Raw genomic sequence first — 12,210 nt, forward strand, 5'->3', positions numbered from 1 at the left:
TAAATAAAATAAATAAATTTTTTTTAAAAGCTGCATTTGAAATTTAGTAACATCAAGCAAACATTATGGATTGGCTATATTGTCTCGTTGAGCTCCGAATTGGTTCTAATTCTATGTTTTGAGCTGTTCAGAGTTAAACAGAAAAAGCTGACAGGTGTTGACGTTCAGCATTTTGTATTGTAAACCATGTGAGTTCCTACAGAAAATAATTATTATGAATACATGATTTATCTAGAGATTTATTTTTCTTAAGGCATTCTTAGAAATTGTGTGCATGTATGTTTATTCACCTAAGATCAAAATGATCTGTTGGGACAGGTGTTCTGCTGTGTCCATTAATATGTATTAATGACATATTAAGGTTGAGTTTACCAAAAATAATGCATATCAAAATATTGCACTATGGTACTATTTCAGTGTTGATAGTATTGAATGATAACTATTACATTTCCAATCTTTTTTAACTCCTCAAATATGGAAGTTAACAATGAAGTGATTACTAGGTTATGACATTTATGTCCTAATCAGCACTTCTGTGACAGCTACTATAGATATTTAAGGAAAGTGTGTTTGAACCAGAGATTTGCATTAGTTACTAAATTTACAAATGAATGCACTCCTGAGAGCCTCTCTCTCTCTCTCTCTCACACACACACACACACACACACACACACACACAAATTGGCCCTATAGAACATCACTGTAATTTGACTCTGTGCTTCTGCAAATGAATAAGACTTGCTTGAAATTCAGTAGCTAAACAATTTTTTAGGGTCTTATTTGCAGTCGGCCTTACATATTTATTCCTCTGGGATACTCTGAAATAGAGGTTTCCTGGGAATTAGGCTTGAAACATCTTCATGAATTAAATAGTGTTAATTATATTTTCCAAACAAATACTTTTTTCATATTCAATGGGATTTTTGACTAATGATCCACTTGGTGAAGTACAAACAAGCCTTTGTCTTCTGCTTTCTGGTCCTGTGCTGGCTCTTCTGCTTCTAAAGTGAATCGATCCTGAGTGTCCACTTAAGCAACCCCAGTCACTTGGAAGTTGCAAGACCGAGGCTCTGTTTGATTTTGTGACAACACAGCTCTACCCCATCCCATCCCTGCCACTTCCAAAAGTACGCTGTTAAGAGATAGTTTTCTTCTGAATACGAGCAAATTAAAATAGACATGTTCTTAAATTTTTGCCATGACATGTTGGAAATTCTTGAGATGCTTAAATTTCAGGACAAAATAATTGGTACATGCTGTCAGTCAGGAATCAAGAGGCTGTTTTAGAAACAGCCAATTGCTAAACTGAATTCAACAACCTCAAAGTGGCAGAATGACAAGAACAGAAGGGACAGATGGAAAAGGGCAAATTATTATTATTATGAAGGGCAAATCAACAGGGTTTGGAGAATTAATTGAACACTGGGCTGAGAAATATGGAGCAAACATAATTCCAAATGTTTGAACATCAGTGATTGGTAGCTGGAAGGTACCATGGGCGGAAGTGGTAAAACTCTTTTTTCTACTGAATAATGCCCAAACTTCTTAGCAGATATTTCCAGGCCCCTCCTGACCTGAGGGCAAAACCCACTTGTTCTATAGAATTCCCATCATTTTCCCCTGGCACCAGAGCCACCAAACAATACATGTTCTCCAATCACACCAAGGACTTTCTTAATTCCATCTCCCCTCATCCTGTTTCCTTTCCCTGACATGTCACTCAGTGCCCTCTGTCCCACCAGCTGCACTACTGCATGGAATCATCCTTTCAAGACCAGTCCCCACTAAGGCCTTGCCCAGTTCTCTTAGTCAGAATTACTTGGGGCTTCACCAGAGTAACATGCTTACTTCTCCAGAGCACTTCGCTTCTGTCTCTGGTGAAGAAGGGTGGTGGTCTGAATCAGGGCATAGAAGTCGTGCACATGGTCTGCCTCTCCCTCCAATGACCAGTGCCTCACAGAGCAGAGACCTTCTGTCTGTCTTCTTTGTACCATTCGATTCATAGCATTCTGCCTGCCTATGGAAATCACTTAACAGTTGTACGTGGAAGTAACTTGAAGTCACAAATTATTTGGAAAGTGAGATGATTCATTTTTAGCTATGATGGTCAATTTGAAGGAACAGAAAGAATTCTACATAAAAATATGTTTGGGGAGTTTGATATGCAGAATTCTACTCAAGCAGGAAGAGGAAGGCTTGGGAGAGAAAGTTTGAATTCATCTTTGTAGATTATGCTAATTGGATTGTGAAAATGGAAGCTCTTTGGGGAGTAGTGGTCTGAAAAAGATGCAGAGAGCTGAGCTAGAGACTGAGAAGCCAGCTACATATCAAGACAGGAGAATATGATAAGAAAATAACAACTACTGTTTCTTTCTTAAATCAGAGAGAAATAGAAGAACTAGGATTTTGTAATGCAAATAGAATCAAGAAGAAGCAATGTTCAACCACATGGTGGAGAAGCCAAGGAAAATAAGGCCTGAGTTGGTCATTAGATTTGGCACTTAGTCAAAAGGGAGTCAACTGTCTCTGCCTTCTTATTCTGCCCACTGCTGGAACCAGCTTCCTCTAGAGCACCAATCCATCCTACTGTTAAGCAAAAGCCTGTGGAGATGCAACACTGCCATTCTAATCCGGAGGCCGATACAACTCTGACCCTGAGTTCCAGTTCTGATAATGCGGCTTCCGCCAGTTTTCAAGGCTCTGTCCTCAACTACCACCTCCGTTCTTATCCCTGAACTCTTGTCTCATATTTCGTGCTTTGAAAAACTTGCCTAAGAAGGGGGTCCTGCCCCACTCTTGCCAGTTTTCCCTCTCTTGCCTGGAGTCCTCTTCCCAAATTCAGTTCCTGTAGTAGCCCTGCTACCTAGGCTCAGACTTGCCTGGTGCCAACTTCCTGCAGCCTGGATATCTTAGACTCCACCAAAGTCTGCCACCGTCTACTGCCTGTTAGGGTGCAGCCTCCCTACCCCTGGCTGCTTTCCTAGACTGATGTGAAGGCCAGCCGGGGAAGCCAGTCTTGCAGCAGGATCGTGGGGTAAGAGTTGGGCCCAGCAGGGTTGTTACCCATACTGCTCAGAGGATGTAAGCAAGTGAAGCACCAAAGGGTAAAAACCCATGAGCTCAAGAGCTGTGGCGGGATCTGAGCAGAGCAGACACATATCCCAGGAGGTAAGAAGCAAGAATCCTTCTTACCTACCAGAGTTCAGCGTGGGCTGAACCAAATCATAGCAACTTAAAAAATCATCACTAGGCATGGCTATTCCCCAGACTCTTATTTATCGACCACTTGATGCCTGGGTGCTTTCGTGTAATTTGAAGGCAAGCCGTTGGCCACAGAGCTCCAGCCATGCCCCTTGCTAGTTCTGGCCACCTCTCTGCCTGCCAGACTCAACATCCTCCCAGCACTTGAACCTGGACACAGACCGTTTCACTCCAGTAGGCAGATCTCACCGTAAAATCCAGCTTCACCCTGGGCTTTTTCTATCACTTTAATCTGTCAGGGCCCTTCTCACATCCCCAGGATTTACTGTGAAGTGAATGGGGACAGAGCTAGAGATTACTTTTTGAGAAATTTGGCAGAAAAAAAAAAAAAAAGGAAGTAGCTTAGTGCTTGCTTTCCTTTACCCCTTTTTACCGTATTTCTCTCATCCTTTCAAGAAAAATCTTCTTTCCAGGCTCACATTTCTGTACATCAACCACATAGAAAGCACTTTGTTTCAATAGTGCCCAAGGTAGACTACAAAGAATTTCCTATAAAAAGTTGTGTATTGAATCTACAAATGAGCATAATTACTTCATCCTTCATTTATTAGAGGTTCCTTTTCTTTTCCCTCTAAATGTCATCTGATACCCAATTTTTACTTTAGGCCTTTCACATAGCTTTACACTGGGATGAAAATACTGACGTGATTACGGGATTAAGGCAGAAAACCTTCTATGGAAGACCGAACTGGAATCACGAGTTCCGGCAGGTAGCCTACAGTCACCCCAGGTAAGGCAGCTCTCTCTCCTCTGCCTGTTGGGAGCCTCCGTGGAGAGACAATGCCTCCATTGCTGCTGGAATGGAAAGCTCTCGGGCACAAACTGGTTAATCTGCAGCAGTGGGCATCTTGTTTAGAGAGAAAACATCCACCTTAGAAAAGGTGGTCATGGGATGTTTCAGGAATTACAAACCTCTGCTTAAGCAGATTACAACATCTGACAATTATCAATTCCATTGAAATTTTTCACACTTAAACCCAATCGAAGATGGTATTCCTTTTTTCTTAATTTTATTGAAGTAGAGTTGATTTACAATGTTGTGTTAATTTCTGCTGTACAGCAAAGTGTCTCAGTTATACATATATATATTCTTTTCCATTATGGTTTATTACAGGATATTGAACATAGTTCCCTGTGCTGTACCTTGTTGTTTATCCATCCTACGTATAGGAGTTTGCATCTGCTCATCCCAAACTCCCAGTCCTTCCATTCCCCACCCTCCCTCCCCCTTGACAACCACACATCTGTTCTCTATGTCTGTGAGTCTGTTTCTGTTTCATAGATATGTTCATCTGTGTTGTATTTTAGATTCCACGTATAAGTGATATCATATGGTATTTGTCTTTCTCTTTCTGACTTACTTCGCTTAGTGTGATCATCTCTAGGTCCAGAAGATGGCATTTCTTTTTCTTTTTTTTTTTTTAATTAATTAATTTAATTTTGGCTGTGTTGGGTCTTCATTGTTGCACACAGGCTTTCTCTAGTTGCGGGTACTCGGGGCTACTGTTCGTTGCAGTGCACGGGCTTCTTATTGCAGTGGCTTCTCTTGTTGTGGAGCACAGGTTCTAGGCATGCGGGCTCAGTAGTTGTGGCTTGTGGGCTCTAGAGCACAGGCTCAGTAGTTGTGGCACACAGGCTTAGTTGCTCCATAGCATGTGAGATCTTCCCGGACCAGCAATCAAACCCATGTCCCCTGCACTGGCAGGTGGATTCTTAACCACTCTGCCACCAGGGAAGCCCAAGATGTTATTTCTTAAACTCCCTATGCCTTCAAGAAATCTTGGGTGAACACAGTTGACCTCTAATTACTCAACTGGAGAACTCACTTATGCCAGACTGTAAACTGTATCTAGCATATCTAGCAAAGCAGACAAAACTACTCTACAACCAAGCAGGGATTTGGGGTGGTAGTAGGGACCCAGGAACTGGAGTCCTAGTGCCTGTATAAATCCTACCTCTGCCATTACCACCAATTTACCATGAACAGGTTATTTAACCTGGCACTGACTTAGTCCCCATCTCCGTAAACTGCAAATAATAAAACTGTTTACCTCCTAGGCTTCTGTGAGGATTAAATGTGAGAATACTTATAAAGAGCCTAAAACAGTGCTTTGAGTTCAGTAAATGTTAGCTGCTATCATTAATATTATTATTTTAATTATTACTATTATTATCATTATATGTAGAGGAAGAAGAGCATTTGCTCTGGGACTATAAGGCAGGAGTGAAGGCTGATTCTAGAAGATTCTAGAAGATACTGGCTATGTGACCTTAGACAAGCCCTCATTATAAAACATGAATGATTCTATGCATCCACAGTGTTATTTTCATATTTTAAAGGTGCATAGTATGTTGAAGAGCTTCGTAAAGGGCCAAGCACTAATATAAATAGTTGTTGTTATTATATATCGCCTAAATCAGTCTTTGTTTTGAACCCAGTCATCTAAAAATCTTGAAAGTAGCCTGTCCTAATATGGTCTTTGTTTAAAGAATAGTTTCCACATTTGAGGAAAGTCCTGGAGGGAGCAAGGGAGTGTGCCACATGAACAACTGGGAAAGAGCAAAAGGGCAGCACGTGCCAAGGCCCTGAGGCAGGATACACTGTTCCTGGCATGATCCAAGAGACCAGTGAGGTTGCGGAACACAGCGGTTGAATGAAAGAGTAGCAGGAGAAGGCATTTAGGAGAGACAACTAGGGAATAGTACAGGCCATTTTATTTGGATTTTACTCTGAGAGGGGAAGCTACTTGAAGGATTGAGCAGAAGAGTGAAATAATCCATCCATTTTATGTTTAATTGGATCCCTCTGGCTGCTATAAGAGACGAGATTGTAAGGGGCCTTGGACGGAAATGGAGAGGCCAGTGAGGAGGTGGCCTGGATAGGGGGGCCACAGTGGAGGTACTGAGAAGCCTTTGGATTCTGGATATTTTTTGAAGGTAGAACCAGCATGACTTGCTAATGGGTTGGATAGGAAACATGGCCCAAGCTAGAATGGAGTTCCCAACAGCCGAGATGAGGACAGCTGTAAGGAGTGGTTGGCAGGCATGGGATGTCAGGAGTCCAGTTTCTTAACATGTTTAGCTTTAAGTTGCCTGTTATACATCCAGGCAGGGATGTTGAGTAGGCAGATGAATATGAGTCAGGAGTTCACGGGAGAAGTTCAGATTGGAGATACATGCTTGGAAGGTGTGAGCATATAAATTGTGTTTGGGGCCATGAAACTAGATGAGATGGAGAAAGAAGCAAATATAGATTGATGAGAGTTCCAAAAACCACAGTATTTGGAGGATAGGGAATTGTATTGTCTATTTGCAGGTTATGGAGTTCAATATATATTATTCATCACTATTTTATTTAATCATGTTGTTCAGGTCTTCTGTAGAACCTATTTTCTATCCATTTTATCAGTATTGAACCAGTAACAGTAAAACAAAAATCTAAGGTATTTCTGACTAATTTCTCATTTCCTGTGGTTTCCCTGTTGTCTTCACATCTTTCCCCCCAGTTCTGGCATTGATGCTTTGTGGCCTTCCTTCACAGAGGTTATTGCTTCATTAAACTTTTTGTAGTTCCCTAGCATTTTTCTGCTCTCTGGAATACTTTTCTGGTGAATATTATTCCTCTTTTGGTCAAATTGGATGCTGTTTTATACTTTTTCTTATATTCTCTTTGTGCCAGAACTATTCTACTTTTTTTAAAAAAAATTAATTGAACTGAATCTGTTAGACTTCCCTGGACCAGCTATTTGAAGGAGATTTGGTGAGGAGGGAGGTGTGCAGGAGGGACCAGATGGCTGCCCAAGGTTCATAACCTATCCAATTCCAATGGCTTCCTTTGTGTGAATTCACTCTGACCTAAACTGTCGTGCGCTGTGAGGCCCCCAGCCAACCCTTCTGCAACCCTGTGCCCAGGCAGCCTTTGGGAGAAACCCTGGACCCCAAACAGTGTTCACTGCGGACACTCTGAACCCCTGACCACACCATGCCAGTGTCAGCCCGGGGAAGAGACAGAAGGAGTGCTTGTGGGGACTTACTCCTGGTCTTGAATTGTCCTGAGAATAAAAGACTCCAAAGGGAAAAGCCAAGAAAAGCTTAATCTTTGGCTTCAGGATTAAGGGAAGGAACGAGTGGACCAGCTGCACTACCTCTTCCTCACCTCGGGCTCAGCTTCAGATGCCCTATAAGGCTGGCCAAGCCCCGTGAAGGTGGCCTTGGGACTCTGCAGGCACCACTCCTGAAACCCAGCTGCTTCATTTCACCTCTTGCCTTGACTCTTGCTGACATTTGGTCTAGAATCCAATTCTCGCCCTCCATCCGTCCAAATGTGGTGCTTTGAACCCATCCCGGCTTCTGGAGCCTCAGAATCCAGTTCCTCTGTGCTCCTTACTCAACACCCAGTCCTGGCTCCTAGACTCCCAGCCTCCTCTGAGCCCTGAAAGTCACCCTTCATCTCACACCCATCCAGTACTTCTCGTCCAGAGGCAGGGACTGGATTATTATATCTGCAGTTTCCTTTAAAAATTATAGGTCGAAAACTAACAAAATGTTACAAGCTTCTATGTTACAATCACATTGGTATTTTCTCCTTTTGGAAAAAAAAATCTATTCATCTGATAAATGTTTTACACTGAGTTTTCAATTATCATGGGGTGAATGTTCCCATGTTGCAGGCTTTTGACACGGACACATAGATCTTGGTTTTTAAGTTTTTATAGATGAGACTGCTCTTTGCTATGATTGTCCCTCATTGACTCCTCACATTTGTATTTGTGTTACACATGAAGTTTGCAGCCCAGTGGGAAGGCCTTTCAGATCAAACCATTTAACTACCTCCCTTCCCTCAGAAAGGTGTGAACCAGAAACACAGCATCAAGAGACCAAGGGTGGAACTGAGTTTGCACACACACTGTCTCCAAAATTATATTGCATCATGCTGAAAAGTGAGTCTGCCTGATTTTGCAGGGAGTGATGAGTACAGAAGAGTTTGAAGGTGGGAAAACTATATAGCTCTCACTTTTCTCGTTGCCCTTGTGAGGAGTGTGTTCATTCCTTTTCAAAAGCCATAATCAAAGTGTAGTACATACATGTACCTAAAGCCCAGCTGAATCTTTCAGCACAGCTGAAAACTTGTGGAATCTCTCTCTTCCTAATGGATGACTTCATCTCTTCCAGAGTAGAAGGAGGCCCCAAGATTTGGATGTCCCTGAATTAAGCCTCTATATCATACCCCCTAGCCCCAAATTCTAAAAATAGTGTATTTGTAATAGATTTAGGCTCTAGAACACTGCAACTTGTTATATAGCTTCAACTTTCAATGTAACTAATATCAGACATGTGTAGGCAAAGATCAATTATCATTTTGTCCATGGAATGCCAGATCCCTGGGAAGAGACAAGTCACCAGTAAAACACTTAGCACTCCTCTTCCAAAAGACCTTTTAAATGTCCTCCTTAAAATTTTGTTTTCTGCTGTGTAAAGAAGATTTATGTTTAATGAAGCTTTTAATGAAGAAATCTCAGAAAGAGAATGCCAATAGAATCTAATTTTTTAAAAAGAAAATCTAATATTGAGAAGTATTTCAATATCCTGGCCTTTGTCCAGATATAAATAAAACACACAATTCAATTATTGTTCTGCACAAAGGACAAGGTCACATTAATTTTCCTCAAGATGGTTATTAAAGAGATAAATGGTATGTTTTCCCCTGATTATGTCAAGGAGATGTTTGTTCCCTCCCAAGCCTTCTTGGCTACTCTTATAAGACAGGTCTGTCCTGTCATTAGCTCAGATCTTTTGGCAAAGATGAGCCATAAAGAATTGGTGTATTTGTTCGTGGCCTCAGAAAAGGTTCTTTGTTCTTGAGGGTCTTTGAAATAGGCTCTCAACCATTTCTACTCATCAGCATGAAGCCAAGGATTCTTAGGGCTTACTCTTTTAAAAACATTTACCTGTTCACTTAAAGCTGGACTCTGTTCTTGTTATAAGAAGAAGGAGTTGAATCAAAAGAATAAAGGGAAGAGGGGCAAAAATGTTTTTTTTACAGAACATGAAAAACAGCACCAAAAATAAAGCTTGAAGGGAAGCAGATCAAAGAGAACAGTGCACGCTATAAAGGAAGCAGAAAATTGCAGTAATAACAGTAATAGAGAAACAAATTGATGGGCATCAAAATGAAAAGAAATAAGGAAAGGGAAAGAAAAAATTAAAAAGAGATCAAAGACCAAGAGTAGAAAATAGGAAAGTATATTCTGTTGTTTTTATGTGCAATTAATTTTCGTAATTGTATCAGCTGTATTACAAAAACACAAGTATATTTTTAAAAGAAGATCAACAAATAGCAAGTGGATATGTAAAAAGTAAGTCTTTTACTGATACGGCCAAACTCACACACATGTGACAATTGTTGTATATTGCTTAAGTTAGACAAGCACAGAAAATTACTCTAAACACAAAAACAATGGAAATTATTGTCTTAATTAAAATAAATAGGTTAATTAAATACATACAATAATACACTGATACCTATGTCTTATTAATCTTTAGAAATGTGCATCTTATACAAAAATAGAAGTTATATTTCATTTTTTGTAGATGTTCTCAATATGTTCCCAAGCTTTTGGCAAATGTTCAGAAAATCAGGAAATCGTTTCCAAGAAGGTAGACAGAATGCAAATAAATACATCTTGATCACATCTAGCTACTTTTTTGATAAACACACATTATGCGTGTACCCAACCTTCTGGATTTGTAGATCAGTTGTTTTTAATTAATTGAATAAAATGATTCCATAAGACTTCAATCTTCGACCTTACATTTCACATAATATTTATAGTTTGCCACTTTTGACTTATCTACTAATAACTTCACCATGCCTTTTAGGCATAAAACTTTATGCAACTAATTACCATAAAAACTTTGAAGGTTTGGCCATTTTTCTTCATAACTTCAGTAGAAGCGTTTCTTTTCTCTTGAAGGAAAAAATAAAGAAGAATACTACCATTTGTTAGAACAGCACAACCCAGCCCAACTGTGAAGGAAGGTGCCAATTTACCATAAGATTGGGAGCTTCTAATCCATGCTGCATAAATGTATTTTAGACCACCCATTGTTTTCAGAAATATAAAAATACCTTTATACTAAATCGAGTAAATGTGTCCATCTGGAACCACATTTGCTTGTGTGCACACCCTCCAATTCTCATTTGTACGTGCATATGTGCAAAATGTTTTCAAATGATATTTTTAAGAAATTAACATTCTGATTATAGCACACAAGTCTGCCTATCTAAAAGGATATCCTAAACATTCCTTACATGACTAAATTGTTCAGAATATTCAAAGAAATAGACTTAAGTGGAAATCCCACACAAAATAAATTATAGCTTCATAAGAAAAAGAAAGCCACCATAAACTTATGACTGGATATTATTAGCATACGTAAATATACCTTTGCACCAGAGGGCATCCAGCCCTCCAGTTATAATCAAGTGAAGATTCAACGAAAATTACTGGCACTATTCCATTTGTGGCAGGTGGGATTAGGGAGATGGGTGAGCACAGGGTGGATTTATCACTATTCTGCAAATTTTCTTTGGTGATATTATCTGTCAAATCATTAGATATGGCAAAAATATTGGGATATTTCTGGGTGAAGTATATCAGTATGAAGGTGTATATTTTTTAGTGTTTTATCAGAAGGGCAGGGGACAAGATTGGCAGAAACATGGCTCGACCATTCCCAGGGATCCAATACTACGAGTCAACTGCTTTCATTTCTCTCCCCTCTTTAACTGTGACATCCTCAAGGGCAGCAACTTTATCTGTGCTCCTCAGAGCCAAGCACAGTAACCAGCTTCAGCAAGTGAAGGGACCCCAAGAGGGATGAGGAAGCTAGGACAGGAGTGCTGACTCGCCAAAGAAGATGGAGTTGGTGGGAAGAGCTAGAGAAGCGCCTCAGCCGTGAGCAAAGCACCATTAGGGACGCCTGTAGCCCCTAATCAACAACTGAATAATTAGGATGCAGAGAAAAGTAGTAGAGCAGGCTGCTACAAATCAGTTGGGAGATGGGTTTAAAAAAAAAAAAAGGCCAACACAGTTATCATCTGTGGTTATGAAAAAGAAGGTGTTGTACAAAATATAATTATGTGGTGAATCTTTTGGAGGCATTTCTAATGAAAAACATTCTCTAGGAAAGATTAACCAGAAGTTGTGTCCATTGTCTGATACCGAGCTTGTAGCTCTTGTTGTCTTCTCTCTAAGCCTCCATAAATCCATGGGAAGCTTCTGTTTATCGATTTTATTTGCAGAATGCACTCAGGGCATAAAGTAATTTGATTTTTTTTAAATGGGGTTTAGGGTCTGCCCCTACAGGGTTATAACTTACCAAGCATAAAAGCCAACACAGAAAAACAAACATACAATTTAAAGAGAGCAGGGCTCAAGGCAGCAGAACCTGGGAAGCCAGCAAGATGGTGGGATTATTCCCAAGCACACCCACTCTCCCATATATCTGCTGGGCGGAAATCTCCTGGGAGGTGACATTTTGGCTGCCTTTCAGGCATGGCATAGCTGAACTGTTTTGAAAAATGCATCAAGCCCACAAAAAAAGAGCACAATAGTTATTTAGCAAATAAGAGGGGGACAGGAGGATTTTCCTTATTGTTTATCAGAGCTAAAAATAATGCTGTTAATGTTAACCATCTTTGCAGCTTGTGTAAAATTTGTCTTTTTCCCATGAAAGTCAGCAGCCCAGACTGATCGATGCCGCTAATGTTGTCCCTAATCCAGTGCCTCCTGGGTGTGCAAACTCTGCAGCTTGCAGGCTGTAAACTGAAGAATAATACCTTGTGTTTTTATACTTCTTTTAGAGAGAATCTTTTTTTTTTTCATTCTGAGCAATCGTGGATAATTAAAGTTTATAGAAGAATTTTTTCTTTACCAACCCCATTAG

The 12,210-nt window shown here is 40.3% G+C and overlaps 1 protein-coding gene across 1 annotated transcript in view; it reads left to right on the plus strand.

Annotated features, from left to right (window-relative positions):
* Positions 1-12,210, plus strand: part of NOX3 (NADPH oxidase 3) — a 62,005-nt gene that overhangs the window by 45,042 nt on the left and 4,753 nt on the right. The window contains exon 12 of the mRNA XM_049695609.1: positions 3,867-3,991. Within this exon, the coding sequence (XP_049551566.1) occupies positions 3,867-3,991 (125 nt within the window). The remainder of the gene's footprint in view (positions 1-3,866; positions 3,992-12,210) is intronic.

This window comes from Orcinus orca, chromosome 12, assembly GCF_937001465.1.
Source record: "Orcinus orca chromosome 12, mOrcOrc1.1, whole genome shotgun sequence".
Classification (NCBI taxonomy): domain Eukaryota; kingdom Metazoa; phylum Chordata; class Mammalia; order Artiodactyla; family Delphinidae; genus Orcinus; species Orcinus orca.